Source organism: Nanorana parkeri, unplaced genomic scaffold (assembly GCF_000935625.1).
Source record: "Nanorana parkeri isolate BGI_ZX_2015 unplaced genomic scaffold, ASM93562v1 scaffold1061, whole genome shotgun sequence".
Taxonomy (NCBI): Eukaryota; Metazoa; Chordata; class Amphibia; order Anura; family Dicroglossidae; genus Nanorana; species Nanorana parkeri.
This window is the reverse complement of record NW_017307329.1, coordinates 513,569-530,207: the sequence shown is the minus strand read 5'-3', so window position 1 is coordinate 530,207 and position 16,639 is coordinate 513,569. Positions and strand designations below refer to the sequence as shown.

Below are 16,639 nucleotides of genomic sequence, written 5' to 3'. Positions count from 1 at the left end.
CCTGATGAGAGGTCAAACTCTGTCCTACTCCACCTAAACAGAAAAATCCTATTTTTGGTGTTTCTGTTATACATCCATCTTGCAAATGTATATAATTTTTTCATTTGATTTTGTTTTCCATTACAACAGGCCCTTGGACACTTCCAGTCCTCAGCAAGGAACCACGATTCATATACACTCACTGAGCCGGTTGACTTCAGGGCACTTAAATCACAAGCAGTTTCTTAAGGGGAACAGAAAGAAAGAGGTAAGTTGATGTACTTTATAAACAGCAGAAAGCATGGCTATTGATGACTGCTTATGTCCTTGTGGAATGACATGTGGCATTACAGTAACCGTAACAAATTCATGAGACTGCCCAGTATGTCTATAATCTTCATTCTGTTTACAAACATATACAGAAACCTTTGCTGCATTATGTATCCATGACACAAGATCCATAGAGCATTAGGGCTTTTCCAAGAAGAGCAGAACAAAAGATGCCTTTAACCACTTCAAGACCAGGTGTTTAGACCCCCTTCCTGGCCAGGCCATTTTTCAGTATTCAGCGCTGCGATACTTTGACTGACGTTTATTCCGTCATGCAACGCTGTACTGAAATGAATTTTATCCCATTTTTTGGGGACAGATAGAGCTTTATTTCTCTTGAGATTTGAAAGTCTCTAGGTTTCATCTGAATAGGTCACATTCAGTCAGGGTGTATACATTTTAAGCTTGTACTATTAAGCTTCATAAGCCAAGCACTTTTTTCAGAGGAGCCAAGAATACAGGTGAACAAGCTTAGTAGACCTAGCAAAGGGACAACATCGGTTAACACTGGTACCTCCAGATGCCTGGAAGGCCACTTAGTTTCTCTACTGACCAGATGTACAAGATGCATTCCAGGATTAAATTTAAAGTCCAACTCTGGCCAAAATAAACAAGGAAGGGTTACAGCCTCTGTCAGGTTTTAATGCGGTCTGTATCCCTGTTTAAGAGACCCTCCAGTGGGAACACAGATGAAAATAAGTGCAGATTTTTAGTAGAGTGGGAAAGGGTTAGAACCTCTGACAATGGGTTTTTAATGTTGCTTGTTCCTTTCTGTCCAGGTGATGCGCACACTTCACATGTCTTGCACAGAAATCACAGGAGCAGGACGTAGGCAAAAATCCTAATTGGGTCACAAAAAACCTGACCGAAATGCTAACCCTTACCCACTCTGGCTTCATAAAAATGAGGGCTGGAGTTAAGCTGTTAATCTATTTAGCTTGTAGGATGTGTCCTTTTGATATACTGTACATTCAGAGTGTTTCCATTGGACTGAAGTGTACGTTTTTCATGTCACATACTTTGCAATTATAGGAATATCTTGCATGGTTTTGGCCCTTTGCACAGCATCTTCCTTGAATTTGGTTTAGTAATGCTTCAGTTTTCTCAAATGAGATTTATGACCTACAATATGTGTATCTGGCAGAGAAGGAAGTAAAGATAGAATATTTGTGACACATGCAAAGCAGCAGGTTGGACAGTCTTCCTCTATTCCAGAGGGATGTCAGTGCACAGATTGATTTGACATATTTAAAGTGTGTCTGCCTCACAAACTGTGCTCACAAATTACAAGGCAGGCAGTGTCAGACATTTAGGAATGTTTCTGGACGTGTGGAGACATTTATGCTGCGTGTAAGAGACTTCAGCCTACTTAGCTTAGCAGAACCCTTTGTAATTTATGGAGCTAAAGAATCCATGAGAGTTTTCTAAATGCCAGCCTATGTCTATAGTACAGCAATTACATACTGTATGTTTTTTACATTTGACCTAAAAGAGCTATGTACTCTGCATCACGTAGGATTACACTGTCAAAATGTATTTCTTTGCGTTGGGAATATATAATACAACAATAAATACAGCTTTTTGGTTGCTCCAAACCTATTTGGGTTATTTCTAACTTCAAGTGTGCCTAAATAATCCACCATGGCAGGTTACAGATATGGTTCCAGGGATGTGGAATTGCTATCGCCTGATGCCCGGGACATGCAGTTACGGGCGAGTAGTTTTTTTTCTCTACATTTAGTCCTGCTGCGGGCAGGCAGCAGGGCTAAATGTAGAGTGGGAGCCGTTTTGTATAAATGATCTTGAGCGGCTGTACAGCCCCTCAAGATCACTTGTGAGCAGCCTGATTGTCACTCGCCCTCCCCGAACACTGCCTCTCTCCCCGTCTGCGGTCATTGCCCACTGTCACCGCCCGCTGGCTCCCTCCACGCCGTGTTCGTTGGAGTCCCTCGCTCTTCTGAGGGACCCGGGACCACGGCTAATTAGATCAGGTTGGAGAGTGGGGAGCAGAGCTGAGAACATCCGATCTCCGCTCTGCTCCGTGTAAACACTGAGAAGAGGGAGCTGCACTCGCAGCCTTCCCATCTCCGCTGTTACAGGAGTTCCAGCACAGTACTGTGCTGCACTAGAACTCCTGTATTGTAGGTGACATGTTCAATCAAGAGAACCTGTCCCCTCCGAATGCTATCACACAGGGGCTTGTTAGCTCCTGTTTGATGGCAATAAAGTAAAAGTAAAAAATAATTAATAAAGTGGTAAATAAAATAAAAAAAGTAAAACAAATTCTATAAATAATTAAAGTGAAAAAAACAAAGTAATGGATAATAAGATGCAACAAATTTTAAAAAGTATTAAAAAATGTAAAACGATCCCCACTGCCCCCGCCATCTGCATATGAATAAACACACGCTTAGGGCATTCTTCATTCTAGGGCATTATTCTGAATTTCGGTTGCAAATTAGCACTGTTAAATACAGTTTTGGGTTAAGATTATTTTTTGTATCACGACAAGTATGTAGATTGGTAAAACAGTAGAAAGGTATCATGGCACACTCACAAACCAGCATGTAAAACAACTTGTCTCACCACTAAGGTTAATAACAGAGGTTTGGATACACGTCTTCTGCAGAAAATGTGAAAGCCGCACAGCTGCGCCAAGGCACCTCTTATAGTGCGGTCCTAACTCTAAACTATGAGAGTCTCCATCTTGGAGCACATGGGGGCAGAAGATTTCAAATTGGGTGCAGGTTTGTCAGGAGGAAGCCTAACCTCCTTAAAGGCACAGCAACACACAAGGGATCCTGCACATTCCAATGGCAACTGAGAACCTTACTGTATAGCCGGTGACAAATTGGTGAGTGCGTTTGTCATTTGTTTTGCTTGACCAAGTATGTAGATTGGGTCCCCACTTTAGTCCTTGGACAAGTAGTTTTTGTTTTGTACATTTCCACACCCCTGAGTTCACTTAGTGTTTTTGACAGTTTGACTTTAAAGAAAATCTGTAGTGAGAGAAATACAGATGCTGCCATTTTTATCACCATTCTAAAAATTCTAGTTGTCTGGCTGTCTCTGGCTTTAGTGCTGTGAGTCACTGGCCTGGAACAGAAGCATGCAGATTATAAATCGGAGTTAAACTTGAACAACAGATTTGTTTGCTTTCTTCCCAGTCAGTGCCTCAGAATTATTGAAGCTGCTGGATCAGTACAAGTCGTCTTTAATCAGAAAGTCATGGCTAATTTAACCCCTTTACTGCTACTTAATAGCAGTCATCGGGTAGATTACTTCTACATGGCTCTCGTACAGCATTCTCCTCCACCCCACCTTCATCTGGGCCCTAGGGACTTTCTGTCCCTGATCTGATTTCACTGGGTGCAGGGGAAGCATCGGGGGTTTAATAGACTGTAGTTTGTTGTTTTATAGGGTCACACAAATTTGAACATTGACATATTTAATATCCATTTACTCACTTTAACCTAATCCAAGCAGTATTCTATTCTATCTGATCGCAAAAAAAGTGGGCATGCATAGAAATTCTATATGACCTTAGGTAATGTTGTAAACAAATAACAAGGTTTTATAAAGGGAAAGTTAAGGCCCCAGAAGATGGCCTGAACATTTGTCTCATTTATCTCCTGATGCCTTTAACATCTGTGAGTTGCTTTTTGAGGAAGTCCTGTTTCCAGGGACATGCCAAATTTACATTTTTATTTTTTTCCCACTTTCTTGGGTTATACAAGATCACATCCTGGATACATGTGACTGCAATTAATATAGATAATATGCATATCACAAATAATTTTTATTCTTCAAACATTGTGAACTTTCAGCCATACAAGATAAAGAAGTATAAGCAAACATATTTTTCCATTTTGCTAGTGATGGCTTTAATATCACTAGTGTTACCATAGCCATATAGACAAAATTAGTCTATAAGGAAATAAGAATCTTTACCGTCACAACTTAATATAATGATAGTTTTGCCTTTTATTCGCATAAAGCAACAGGCTGATGTTTTCAGACCCCCAAGGATCTCTTTCTCAAGGCAGAGTATCAATGCAGATGCTTCATTACTTATAATTGTATGCTGCTGCCATCCACCAATTCACTACAGCAGCCTGAATGAACTGCGGGAATTGTGGGTTTTGCGTTTTTTTGTTTTGTTTTTTTTTTTTACAAAATAAAGGCCTTTTATTTAGTGAGTGGTTTACAAAACAATAAAATAGGTTAGTGATGCAACTTGCTAAGGGCAGAAGAGCAAGAATTTAATTATGATTAACTAGGGATTAATCTGGGTTAAATAAGACATTTAATTTTAAAGGCCAACCTTCTAGTTTTAAATTTGTGTAAGATGTTTTTACCTCTACAGTTGTAACTGACTTATTTCTTCACAGTACTTGTACAATCCTCCTGTGGGTGCTGTGTCCCAGCTCTATCCTTGACCAGTCACCAAATGCACCCCGCAGCCATGTTTTAAAGAAAGAACTGATCAATACCAATACTGAGTAGATTCCAGTAACTATAAAGTAAACCTGAGACCTGCCCATTCAGGAAAAGGGGGATTATCAAGAAAACATTTTGTTTTGCCATGAATAGAATGAAGTGTAACAAATTTACTTAAAATCTACTAGAGTTAATAAATTTACAGGGTCTTCACATAATACTGCCTCTATCTCTGAGCTGACATATAAGTGGTTGGTGTGGGATACTAAACATTAGCATGAGTCCAGCATAACAGAAGCAGAACAGCAGAATCCAATATCCCACTACTATCTTTCAGAGCAGATGATCTTGGTTTAGGAGAGGTCAGTATGCATACAAGGGGTTACAATGAAATTTTGGAAGGTTAGTGTCAGGGTTGGGGTTACACTGAGGGTTAGGGAGGGGCATTAAGTTCAATACCTAGAGCTCTCTAATGAGCTCCCTGTGCTGAAAATGAATGTGTCACATCAAAGGAAAAATATACCCTTTGGCATGTAGAGTTTAAAAGAAACTGGTGATTTTGCTTTAATTTGTTGCAGTGTGTACTAGGCGAGGCCTGAATTCGTGTAATTGTTTGTTTTCTTTTTTTGCATACAGTTATATGATTATAAATTCTATTTTTAATTCATTTATGTAAATGTCTTCCTTGAAAATGAAAAACCGTGCAATTAATAACCCATAAAGCATCAAACTGGACCATGTTCTAAAGGTTTGAGATGTCCTTGTTATTTCAGCCTTCGTTGGAAAAACAATTTGTTTGGCCTTTTTGCACATGGGACCAATCAATGTGTATATATTCAGTGATGTTTTAGCAGTAGACCATTGTCATTATCAACATTTGTTTTATTACTTTAGCTTTGAAAATCTCAGTCCTCTCATGACATTTGCAGCACAATAAGGAAAAAAACCAAATAATTACCGGTGATGCAGATGTCTGCTTAATGATCCCTCTTACATAAAAATATACACATTCACATTAAAGCGGACCTTTACCCATATGTTTAAAATAACAACAAACACACCTTAAGAAATGTTTAGTAATGACAATCTACAAACACATACTTGTAGATAATTGAGGCTTTGTATTCTTTGCACAGCTTATGTCTCTTTTCTTCCCCAGTCTTCTGACAGTGGCTATGTTTACTAAGGGCAGATTACTAGCTCTCCTTTTTACTTCCTGGATTTCTGGCACATGTGACTAGGACATGTGAACATGCACATAATCTAAGAGGAGGAAAATGCCTTTCCCTGTTATGTCATGAGATTTTCCAGCAATGCTCTGCTGATGACAAGGCAATCTAATTGGGCATTGTTTTGGCAAACTGTCATTTGCACTTTCAAAGCAGGAAGTTAAAGCTTTGGAAGTGTAAATATTTAAAACTCACAGCATTTTACACCCGACATATCTTATTATTAATCATCATACATAGAGGGATGCATTGGTAGAATTTGATCTTTAAGTGTAAAGGTCCACATGTGAAAATGCATGTTTGTGTCAATGGTGAAGCTTTCTGGCAAGCAACCCATACTGGCATTACATATTCTTCACCATACCATAATTACCTATTCATTATTATTGCCAGCATACAAGCCCTGGTGAAGGATACCCTTGTCAATAGAGATCTCCCTCCAAGATTCAGGAATTGTACCACTTATCTACATCCACTCAAGGGTCCAGCACTTCTACAATACACAACTATCTGCTGTTGAGTAGGATGAGAAGCACTATCTCAGGGTGAGGGGGGAGCCAGTAGTGATTGGGCGGGAAGATCCAACTCGCCGATAAACTCATCCCCTTAGAACATTTAGATAAGGAAATGTCTAAAAACCCTTAATGACCTCAGTGGGCATTCCCTATGTCTGTAGGCATATTACATTTATCAGAAGATATTTGCAGGGACTGTCATTGCGGGCCTCCCTCTAAAAAAAGTTAATATGTCAACTGTTTGATTTTTCCCTTGACACACTGGCTTTATTACTTGAGTTACTGACCCTGAACAAGTAGGCTAATTGGGAAAGTCTTCATACCTTTTCCATCTAAAAGAACTTAAATTTCCTTTTTAAAAGTTACATTTTCTTTCCATTATAGCATTATGCATGAGTGATCTTAAGGGGTTCTTCAATCTGGCTCTTTTATTGAGGTGGATTTCAGCACACATATAAACCTGCAGTATTTTGCATGTTATGTGCTATGTTAAAGGCAGCACATTCTTTTTGGCATGGCCTGCCACCGCACAGCAAAAAAAAAAAAAATTGGACCTGCAACATATGTGCTTGTGTTATTTAACGTACTTTTCGCTCCATAAGACGCACTTTGTCGGGCAAAAATGTCTGTGCGTCTTATGGAGCGAATCCCGACGCCAGGGACATGCAGTTTCGGGCGCCGGGCGAGTAGTTTTTTTTTTGTACAATCAGCCCTGCTCCGGACAAGCAGAGCTAAATGTACAGTGGGAGCCGCTGCTCGTTTAATACAAGTGATCTGATTAGATCACTTGTATCAAATCGAGCAGCGGCAGCGATCGTGTCCGGGCCCCCACGTCATGGTTTTCGGGGTCTCCCGCTCGTCTGGGGGACCGGTGACCACGGCATAGAAGCTCACCATAGAGCCCGTAGAGCAGACGAAGAATGTCCGTTCTTCATCTGCTCTGTGTGATCACTGAGACCGTGGCGCTGTAACCACGGTGTCACCTGTAACCTCAGCTGTCACTGCAGTTGTCACATAACCCCTGTGTCCTATAGTCAAGTGCGCCTTATGGAGCGCAAAATACCATATATATAATATATACAGCAATACACGACAATGCATGTTGCTGTGTTCTATGGTGAGGGTCTGCTGTGCCTCATCTCTGATATTGATATCTATGGGGAGCCTCGGCACATGCGCCTGTGCAGTGAAATACAACAACTGTGAAGAAGAACGTAAACACTGGCAGTCTGAAGGGGTTTTATGCTTAATCAGGCCATCAAGAAAAGGATGCAGCCAGGTGCAATAGAGGAATGTCAAGAAGATAATTAGAGCCACTTTGCGGATAGGCTGAATCCCCATAGTTAAATTATCATATTTTACCGTACCAAGTGTACTTTTAAAATCATTCTCCTTTGGCAATTGGCAGCAACATAAAGTTGTTCCACAGAAGTAATCATGGAGGCGTGGTCCAATCACCAATTAACTTTTATTTGGAACATTTTAAAAATCATGGCGAGTCAAAAAATGTTTTTACTGGAATTAATTTTAATTTAAAATTAAAATTAATTTTTACTGTAAACTCAAAATCTTTTGACTGAAAATTTCTAAGAAAAAAAAAATCCTATTCGTTGCAATTGGATGCCATGTCTTCCTGCTGGATATTGGTTTTAAAGAAAAGTGTCTATTACCCATAACAGCCTACAAGACACTAGAAGTTGTTTTAACCTGGAAACTAACATCTGGAATTTGGCTTCTACAGCAACCCCGACCTGTCCTTTTACACAGTGTAAAGCTAATCTGTCACACATGAATAAGCAGCATTGTTGTAAGCAGCAGGTTGTAAGAATGTAGACCTTTTTGTTTGTTTGTTTTTAGCTGTTGCCTAAATAACAGCAGCAGAATATCGGGTGGCATTTTTAAAGTATGTGACTTTCACCAAACATTCACTGGTGATGAATCGGTCACTGTCATTCAAAATGTATGCGCCTGAAAAATTCACGTGCAGTGATTGTTTAGTGAATGTCAGATCCCCTGCTTTCTAAATGTGCCCTACATTGTTTTTGGGTTTGTTTTTTAAAAATATATTTTAGAACTCTTTAATGGGAAAAGCAGGGGTTAAAAGCACTGAATTGCAGTTATTAAAACTGGTCACACCCTGACTGTATTCTCTAATTACATTGTAATATTTGAGACCCTGTCACCAGAACATTCATTTCAACAAAACTCTTTATTTTTTTTGCATGTTATTTACATAGAAGCCCTGAGACTGCTACTGGGCACCATCAATGTGATGTCAGCAGATTCAGATGATTTGCTTTTGCTCTGCTCCCCCCCATAGCAACAAATGGAGTAGCGGAGGAGTTGGGCATGCACAAAAGTTATTGGACAGTCACAGAAGAGGAGAAGGCTAGGACCTGCAAGGAGGGAGAGGGCATGCTATAGAATTGACTTCCCATTGAATAGACACATTTTCTAGCAAGTAAATAAAAAAAAAAGGAAAACCACTGCAAATAAGCATTTAAAATACTTATTTTTTTCCATGGCTTCAAATTGGTTGTAGGGTCTCTAAATGTTCCTGGCTTCATCAAGTGCTGAACACATATCTAAATGCTTAAATATATGCCACGGAGATCATGTGACCATGTGCCTTTTATATACGTGAAAAGTACTGAAGGTAACCTGAAGCAGTAAATATATTTTAGCTGAGTATATGAGTATAGGGAGTATAGGTCCACATTAATCATGCCGACTTTTGCATTGTACTCTGCATTAGCTTCTACTCTGCATTAGCTTCTGTTTGAAGCAGGGCACTATTTTCCTCAGCAAGCAGGGAAGATGTGTCCTCCACCAAAAGGGACAATTAGGGCCTTGTTCACACCAAATGCAGAGCAGATCCGGTCAGGTTTCTGCACACGCACGCTAGTCTTTTAGATGCGTTTTGACAAGTTTTTTGGCTAAAAGAAAATATTTTTTAATTTTTTTTTTAGTTTACCATGGGCTTTCAGTGCGTTCCAGGCATTTGCATTGGAATACATTGGACGCAGTTTTGATCCGGTCTGCACCTGCTCTGCTATGGACCTGCTCCGCGCTTGGTGTGAACTAGCCCTTAGAGGTCAAATAAGTATATCTTCCCCTTTGGTAAAGATTATGTGACCAAAAGCCTAACATTTTGAGGTTAATGACCAACACTGGAGGGAGCGTGGAACATTGTTTTCTCCAAGAAAGGGAAGTATTTTCATAGTCCCTTCAGTACTTTTATATTGAGCCAGACTAGCAAGATCGAAAACCTGAGCTTTATAGTAACATATGATTTTAGGTCATGTTGTTTTTTTTTCTTTTTAGAACTCATCCAGATAAATTAATTAAAGATGTGTTGGCCTTATGGCTTGAAAGACACCGCTTTCAAGTATTATTAGAGTTTGCGGATACGTCGGTTGTTTCCAGGTTTGGTGCAGTTAGGTTGTCATACACATCTACAGCACAAAGCAGTGCTGTTCAACACACTTCTATGACCAAAAAGTGCAGTGGAGATACTAACAGACTTCTTTTGCTAGCTGCACTGCATTGAGCATGAATAGATATGTCTTACAGACCAGAATAAATGTCTTACATCTGTGGATATTCATAAGTAAGCTATTCACATTTGAAAAACTTCTTCACCCATGTGAATGAGCCCTAGATGAAGCGAATAAATCTCTCATGGGCAGAAATACCAGCTGTTGTTACCATTGCCAGTGGGCCTTAGTCATCAGGTGAATTTTCAGTGCAAGCTAAAAAATAAAAAGGAGCAATCTGTAGGGCTGCAGCTAACGATTATTTTCATAATCGATTTAGTTGGCCGATTATTAAGTTCGATTAATCGGTTAATCGGATAAAAAAAAAGGCTCCAGTGATGGACTACTAGTTTCTATTGCGATTGTAGTCCATCACAGGAGCAAGCTTGGCACGGTGGAAGTAAAAAAAAAGTGTGGTGTGCAATATAGTACATTAATCTGGTTTCTCTGGGCAACACTAACAGGCCTTGTTCACACAGGTTTCAGTTTGTAAATCATATTCTAAATATCGATTTGTGTACAACATATTTTTCAAAACATTTAGCTTTTATTAAGATTTTACCCAGCTACACCTTTCTTGAAGCATTCAAAGAGTTCTTCAGCTCCAGTTTCAGGATGAAACCACGTTTTTGTTCTGAAACTTGCTTGAAGCCTGCTAGCGGCTAGTTTTAAAGTGACAGCCAGAACTTTCATTAACATCCCCAACCATTAGTTGGAGGGTGCTTTTGTAGCCTTAAAGAAATCCTACTTGACGCTGGCTGACGGGTTTGCAAATGCTTTGTGTAAGCTCGCTGCACAACTGATCTTTCAGGCTACCGTTTACCAGATGAAACCCATGTGAAAAAAGCCTTAGATCTGTAATTTCTGAAGCGCTTACTTGACATGCCTTACTGATCATTCTCTTTCCAATGCAGGATTCTGTATGTAACAGTTTTGAAAAGGAATCCGGAGAAGAGAACAGCCTCAGTATGTTACTTGCATCACAGAACAAGAGCACCGATAAGTAAGTAGTTTTAGCAGATATATTTGTAGTGAATAATTATCAAAACTGAATAGAGAGGCCAGTGCCTAAAAAAGGGCACAATATAAAAACAGCCTTTTGTAGACCAAAAAGCAATTTATAGAATGTCAAAGCTAAACTCTAGGTAGTTTTTAAAAGACTACCAATTCAACTAGTGCAATGGAAAAAAAAGTAAGGTCAGGGACCCGAGGACCTGCAGTGCAAGCATCTTCCTGCTTCTGCTTTAGGCCCCATCCACACCTGCCAATGAGGCAAATCTTACCAATTTCTCTGAGACTCATGCAATCTGCCGCAGGCCATTCACAAATAATCACACAGGCTAAGATTACCTGCAGACGAGCGCACCTGGACCCAGGCTGTGTTTATCTAGGTGTGATCCAGCTAATAAAGGGGCATGACAAGGAGGGAAAATGAGCAGAAGATGTCAGAATGTTAAGTGAAATGACACCATCTGACCGTCCAAGAACCAAAGCACTACGTGAGTGGGGTCAAGAGTACCCCATCACTTTTTAGATTATCTGCAACAAGAGGATTTCAGAAAATTAATTAAGCTGCCTTGTTGTGTAGTCTTCTAGCCTCCAAACTTTGATTTAATTGGAAAGTCCCTTTAAATCTGAACTCAAGCTCACAGAGGGAGCCACTGCCACTGGCTGGTAAAATGAAGTGAAGGTAACGGGAGACGTTTGATCCACCCCCATTCCAATATATATAACCCCTGTGTATTCAAGAACAATGCCTATGACAGTCCCACATTTTGACATATCATATAGAGAGGAAATAAAATAGTGCTTTAATTAATCCGGTGCTAATGCAGTATTGAAGAGGATGGGGTTACCTTGTACCTTGCAGGGGAATCCTAGTTCTCCTAAAACTAGTACCGCATTGCCCAGTGTAAAAAGTGTTGTCCAATTTTTTAACAATTGCTGGGATTTAGGAAATGAAAAGTTCTTATAGACCAAGAAATTAGATGTGCTTACATTCTGTAGAATTGGTATTATCCTTAAATGTCTAATATTTGCCTAATTTGCAGAAAATTCTGACTAAATCATCTCTGCTGGGGAGGATATTTGGGTAGAAAAGTTTAGGCATTGGCCAGAATACAGGATAAGGCCTGGAGAATGGAGTTTCCTTGAAAGAGAAGCTGTTTAGCATTGAGGGCACGGTTGTTATCATGTACTGGGTGCATACAGAGATTTTACCTATACAAACTATTAAATTATTATTTTTACTTCCTCTATAAGAGATCTTTTTCATTTTAGGTTGATTAGTGCTCTCCTCTGCATTGTGCAGAAGCAATATACAATTCTAAAACTAGCCAATCTTCACACCTCAGAGATGGATGCTGAAATACAAGCAGTGGAGCTGCTGGCAATTGGAAGCCACAACACACCTGATATGAGTCAGGATGGGTCATGTTCTGATAAGGAAGAGAAGACTGAAGTCATTGACACCAACACCAGTAATAGCCTGAAAGGAGAAGATAGTCAACTGCCATCAATGGAAGGTAAGTCTGTCCTAAATGCTTGCTTTGCATTCGAGGGTGTTACTTAATGATTCTTTGGTAAAGCAAAGATTCCCTTTCAGGATGTATTCTGATGTGACTAGCAGATACAGCGAGGTTAGTGCCCCTCCTCCAGCTACAGGTGTACACACAGAGGCTTGTTGTAAGTTCAGCAATTGACATTTAACTATACATTTGAAAACACCAATCTAAAAGCATGGAGGGAGCCTATTAAATATAAAATGAAAAACTAAGAATAAGTTAGAACATGTGAAAACAAGCTCACTGCTATCAAACATACAATTTAGTTAAATAATAGTATGTAGTAGAATAGTAGGTCAGGGATTCTGAGGGACAAGGATTTCCCACCTTGCCCATCACTGTGTCTTGTTAATAATGTTGACTACCACAGAAAATGCAAAAATAACGTCACAACAACCCCCTTCCCACCACCATAATAATAAGGAAGTATTGCATGCAGAGGATGGTTACACAATATCAGAGACAAAAGGACAGCCAGAAAACTGTCATTTTGACAGGTCAGCAATATTACCCTACAATTTTTTAGTCACTTGTGTTAACATATGCTAGTGTTTCCATGGTAGCACTAGCAGTTTAGTGAATGGATGGTTTTATTCAGAGCTGGGAAAATACCATTCATCAATTGCCAGTGCTCTGGCAACCAGGTAGTCCTGCCTGTAGCCATCTCTAGATCAAGGTCCTGGGCTAGCAACCACACTTTGTTTGGTGATGCATTGTTTTAATTGTTGATGCATTGTTTTTGTTATGTGTTTTTCGGCGACCGACCATAGCAATAATCATTAATCACAAATATCCACTTACACCTGTCAGCCATAACATTATTACCTGCACAAAAAACAACCGGGCGCCTTAGTAGGCTACTACTAAGCACCTTGTCCCTGGAGAGCTGGGCTGCCTAGCTCTGAAAAAGAGGGCATGTCCCCAGAAACGTGTTGGCAGTGGGACTCTGTGAGGAGAACAGAGTTCCCGGAGTGTCTCTTAGATTTCTCCTCCCTTGCATTCACAGCAGCAGCATAATCAAGGATTGCTAGTCTATTCAATGCATTTGCTTACTGCTTCAATTGTGAGTATATTTTTGTATTCATTTTTTTATCAATAAAAGGGTTCACCTGCACTAGCGAAGGCGTCCGGTTGTTTTTTGTTTTCCATGCAGCTTTTTTGGAATCCCTGACTGGAACAGGGCAGCCTCTACTGGATGCAGAGTAAGTAAAGTGTTCTGGCTTAAGGATGGTGTTTCTGGCGCTGGTTGGTGTGTTGCATTACTGGATAACATTACCACCTGACAAATATTTGAGTAGGTCCCCTTCTGCCGCCAAAAGAGCTCTGACCCATCGATATGCTGTGGTATGTGGCACCAAGCTGTCAGTAGCAAATCCTTTAGGTTGTGAGAGGGCCTCCATGGAACAGACTTGTTTTTCCAGCATATCCCACAGATGCTCCATTGGATTGAGATTTGGAGACTAGTGTAGTTTGGCCTGTTTTTCAGACAGGCTACCTCCAGTGCACTGCTAGAAGGTGGAGCCCAGCTTCCCCTGAGCTCTGTGTCCTGGGACATCTTATGGTCAGCATTCTGTTATAATGCCAAAGCATGGGAAAACCTCTGTCCTGCTTCCCAGAGTGCACACTAGTCCTCTGTCTGAGCAGCAGGCATGTGAGGAGGCACTTTGTGATTAATGTGTGTAAGGCAAAGCAATAATCATTAAACATTATAGTTTCAATTCTCAAAGCTAACACATGAGGATAAGGAGCCTTCTATTCACAAAACTAGTCAGTCATATAGCTGAAAAATAAAGATCCTTATCCTTGTCTGTTAGCTTTAGGAATTGAGCCTGATGCCACCAATGATACCCACAGGAACCAGGGAACATATTTGCATACAGGGCTGCTGTATAAATGGGAGGGGAGATGTATACAGTATGTATGCGGTGCAAGGTGGTAACGATATACTGTATATGTATGCTTTGAAATTTGGAAGAAAACGTTCTCTTTAAGCACCTCTTTAAACCATTATGTATAGGCAAAAAAAACAGTATGCAGTACATCTGCAATACATGCACATTTCCAAGTGTTTTATACCTACAAAAAAAACAACCTGTTTATCTGCCACAAATACATGCCACTGCTAGTCCTGTTGTGGGCTGACAACACCCAGTTTTTTTTGTAGACTGAATAGTGTCAGCCCTGCCTAGTGCCTTTTGCTTAACTATTCCCTCTCCTGCCTCTTCAATATATCTTTCTGTAGGGCAATAGGGGAGGCTAAATAGACTCTTTGAGATAACATAGAAAGTTAGCACAATACACTGGACAGCTCTGAATTTCTTACAAGATCAACAGGTTTTATTTGCAGTTATCAAACAGATGTAACAAAATGCTTTCAATATTATATTTAACAGACCAAAAGGAAGCAAGAAGTTTTTTGTTAGGGTTTAATGTAACTTTAGGTCGTGGCACTAAATGTGTATGCTTAACCTCTGGTGATCTTTGAGTGCCAGTGTTATGGAAATACCATTGTTATAGAAGCTGTCATTTTTGCTCAGTGTAATGATGTATTGAAAGTGTGAGATTAACGGTGCTGTGGTTTAAGGCAGAGAATGAGCTGCTGAGAGATCCTTAAGTGAAATGACTGAATCATGAGTTTGGGAATGCAGACAGTAAATTGGAGAGATGAAAGATGGGAAGGAGATTAACAGCAGCAGTTCCCCGGTCATCCATAACAATGCCAGAACATGCATAATAATGTTTTTATGAGTGTCATGGCCATTGATCCTTTCTGTGCAATGGGGGTCTAGTGATTAAACTTGTGTTTTCATTTCAGCTTTCAGACTGATCCACAAAAACTGCAGAGCCAGTAAACCAGTCAAGCTGGTTCCCCATGGAAAATATTGGGGGAAAATCTTTGGCCCATACAAGTTGGGTCTAAATGAATTCAGACATTTGCTGGAACGCAGTTTGAAATAATTATGTGAACTATTTATGGGGACTTAAAAACCTGCTCTTCACAAACTCTGTACACTGTAATGCAGTTGTAGCTATTGTTTGTTATATCTGATTTGCTTTTCTCTATTTATTCACTTTATTTGCTTTTCATGCCACTTTACTGTGCTTTATTTTTCTTGCCTTTTTTCTATTTTCAGCAGATCTCAGTTTAAGAACACACACACACACACGTCTGACATGTTAAAAAAAGGAAAATAAAATGTGTAAACAAATTGCAAAGGGGGGTTTATTAGAGTTTTTTGATTTAAGTAGAAGAGGGCGAGACAAATATAAAGCTGCAAAGTGCATTAAAAAAAACCAAAGTATTTTAAAAAACGCAATGCAAATCTGCTGCAGATACACAATGGCTACAACTAATTTGCAATGTACAGATTTACTTAAAAACAAATATGTCTCAAACTTGGGCAACTCTAACTAAAGCGAAAAATCTGAAACTAAACATACATGCAAATCTTAACTTTTCCTTTAGAAGTCCAAATTGGCTCAACCTCACATTGGCACATTTGTTCATCATCATACAGTATACTTAGTTTGAGTTGCCCAAGTTTATGACCTGTTTTCGTTAAAAGCTTTTATAGTCTTATGTTTTGTCTGTTAGCAGTCACTATTAGGTACTTGCACCTTTTTATATTGTTTCTTCTGGAAGCCTCTGAATACTGAACCCAGGCATGTAGCATATGCCAATCCTGATTTGGGGAGAGAGTCAGGCATCCCGGTACACCCTACCACAGTACACACCACTTTATAGGTTGCTGAGACACATGATTTGCACTGAGTTTTTGTGGGCGGCACACTTTGATGGCTTTTCAAGTTGAGATTATCCTATAGCATTTATCCTTGGAGAACACAAAGGATACTTTTAGAAGAAACAGAATTATGTGGAAGCCCCAGTAGTGCCTTCTATTGGGACAATGGCATTTCCATATTCTTTTCAGAGTAACAGGGTCCATTTGCACTGGCAGAGTGGAAACCACACACTTCCCAGTATGTGTGTGTGTGTGTGTGTATATGTATATGTGTGTATATATATATATATATATATATCTTTT

The 16,639-nt window shown here is 39.7% G+C and overlaps 1 protein-coding gene across 1 annotated transcript in view; it reads left to right on the top strand.

Moving 5' to 3' along the window:
* LOC108796129 (kinesin-like protein KIF18B) overlaps positions 1-16,639 on the top strand; it is a 91,465-nt gene that overhangs the window by 64,664 nt on the left and 10,162 nt on the right. The window contains exons 17-18 of the mRNA XM_018567551.1: positions 10,944-11,032; positions 12,310-12,554. Coding sequence (XP_018423053.1) covers positions 10,944-11,032; positions 12,310-12,554 — 334 coding nt within the window. The remainder of the gene's footprint in view (positions 1-10,943; positions 11,033-12,309; positions 12,555-16,639) is intronic.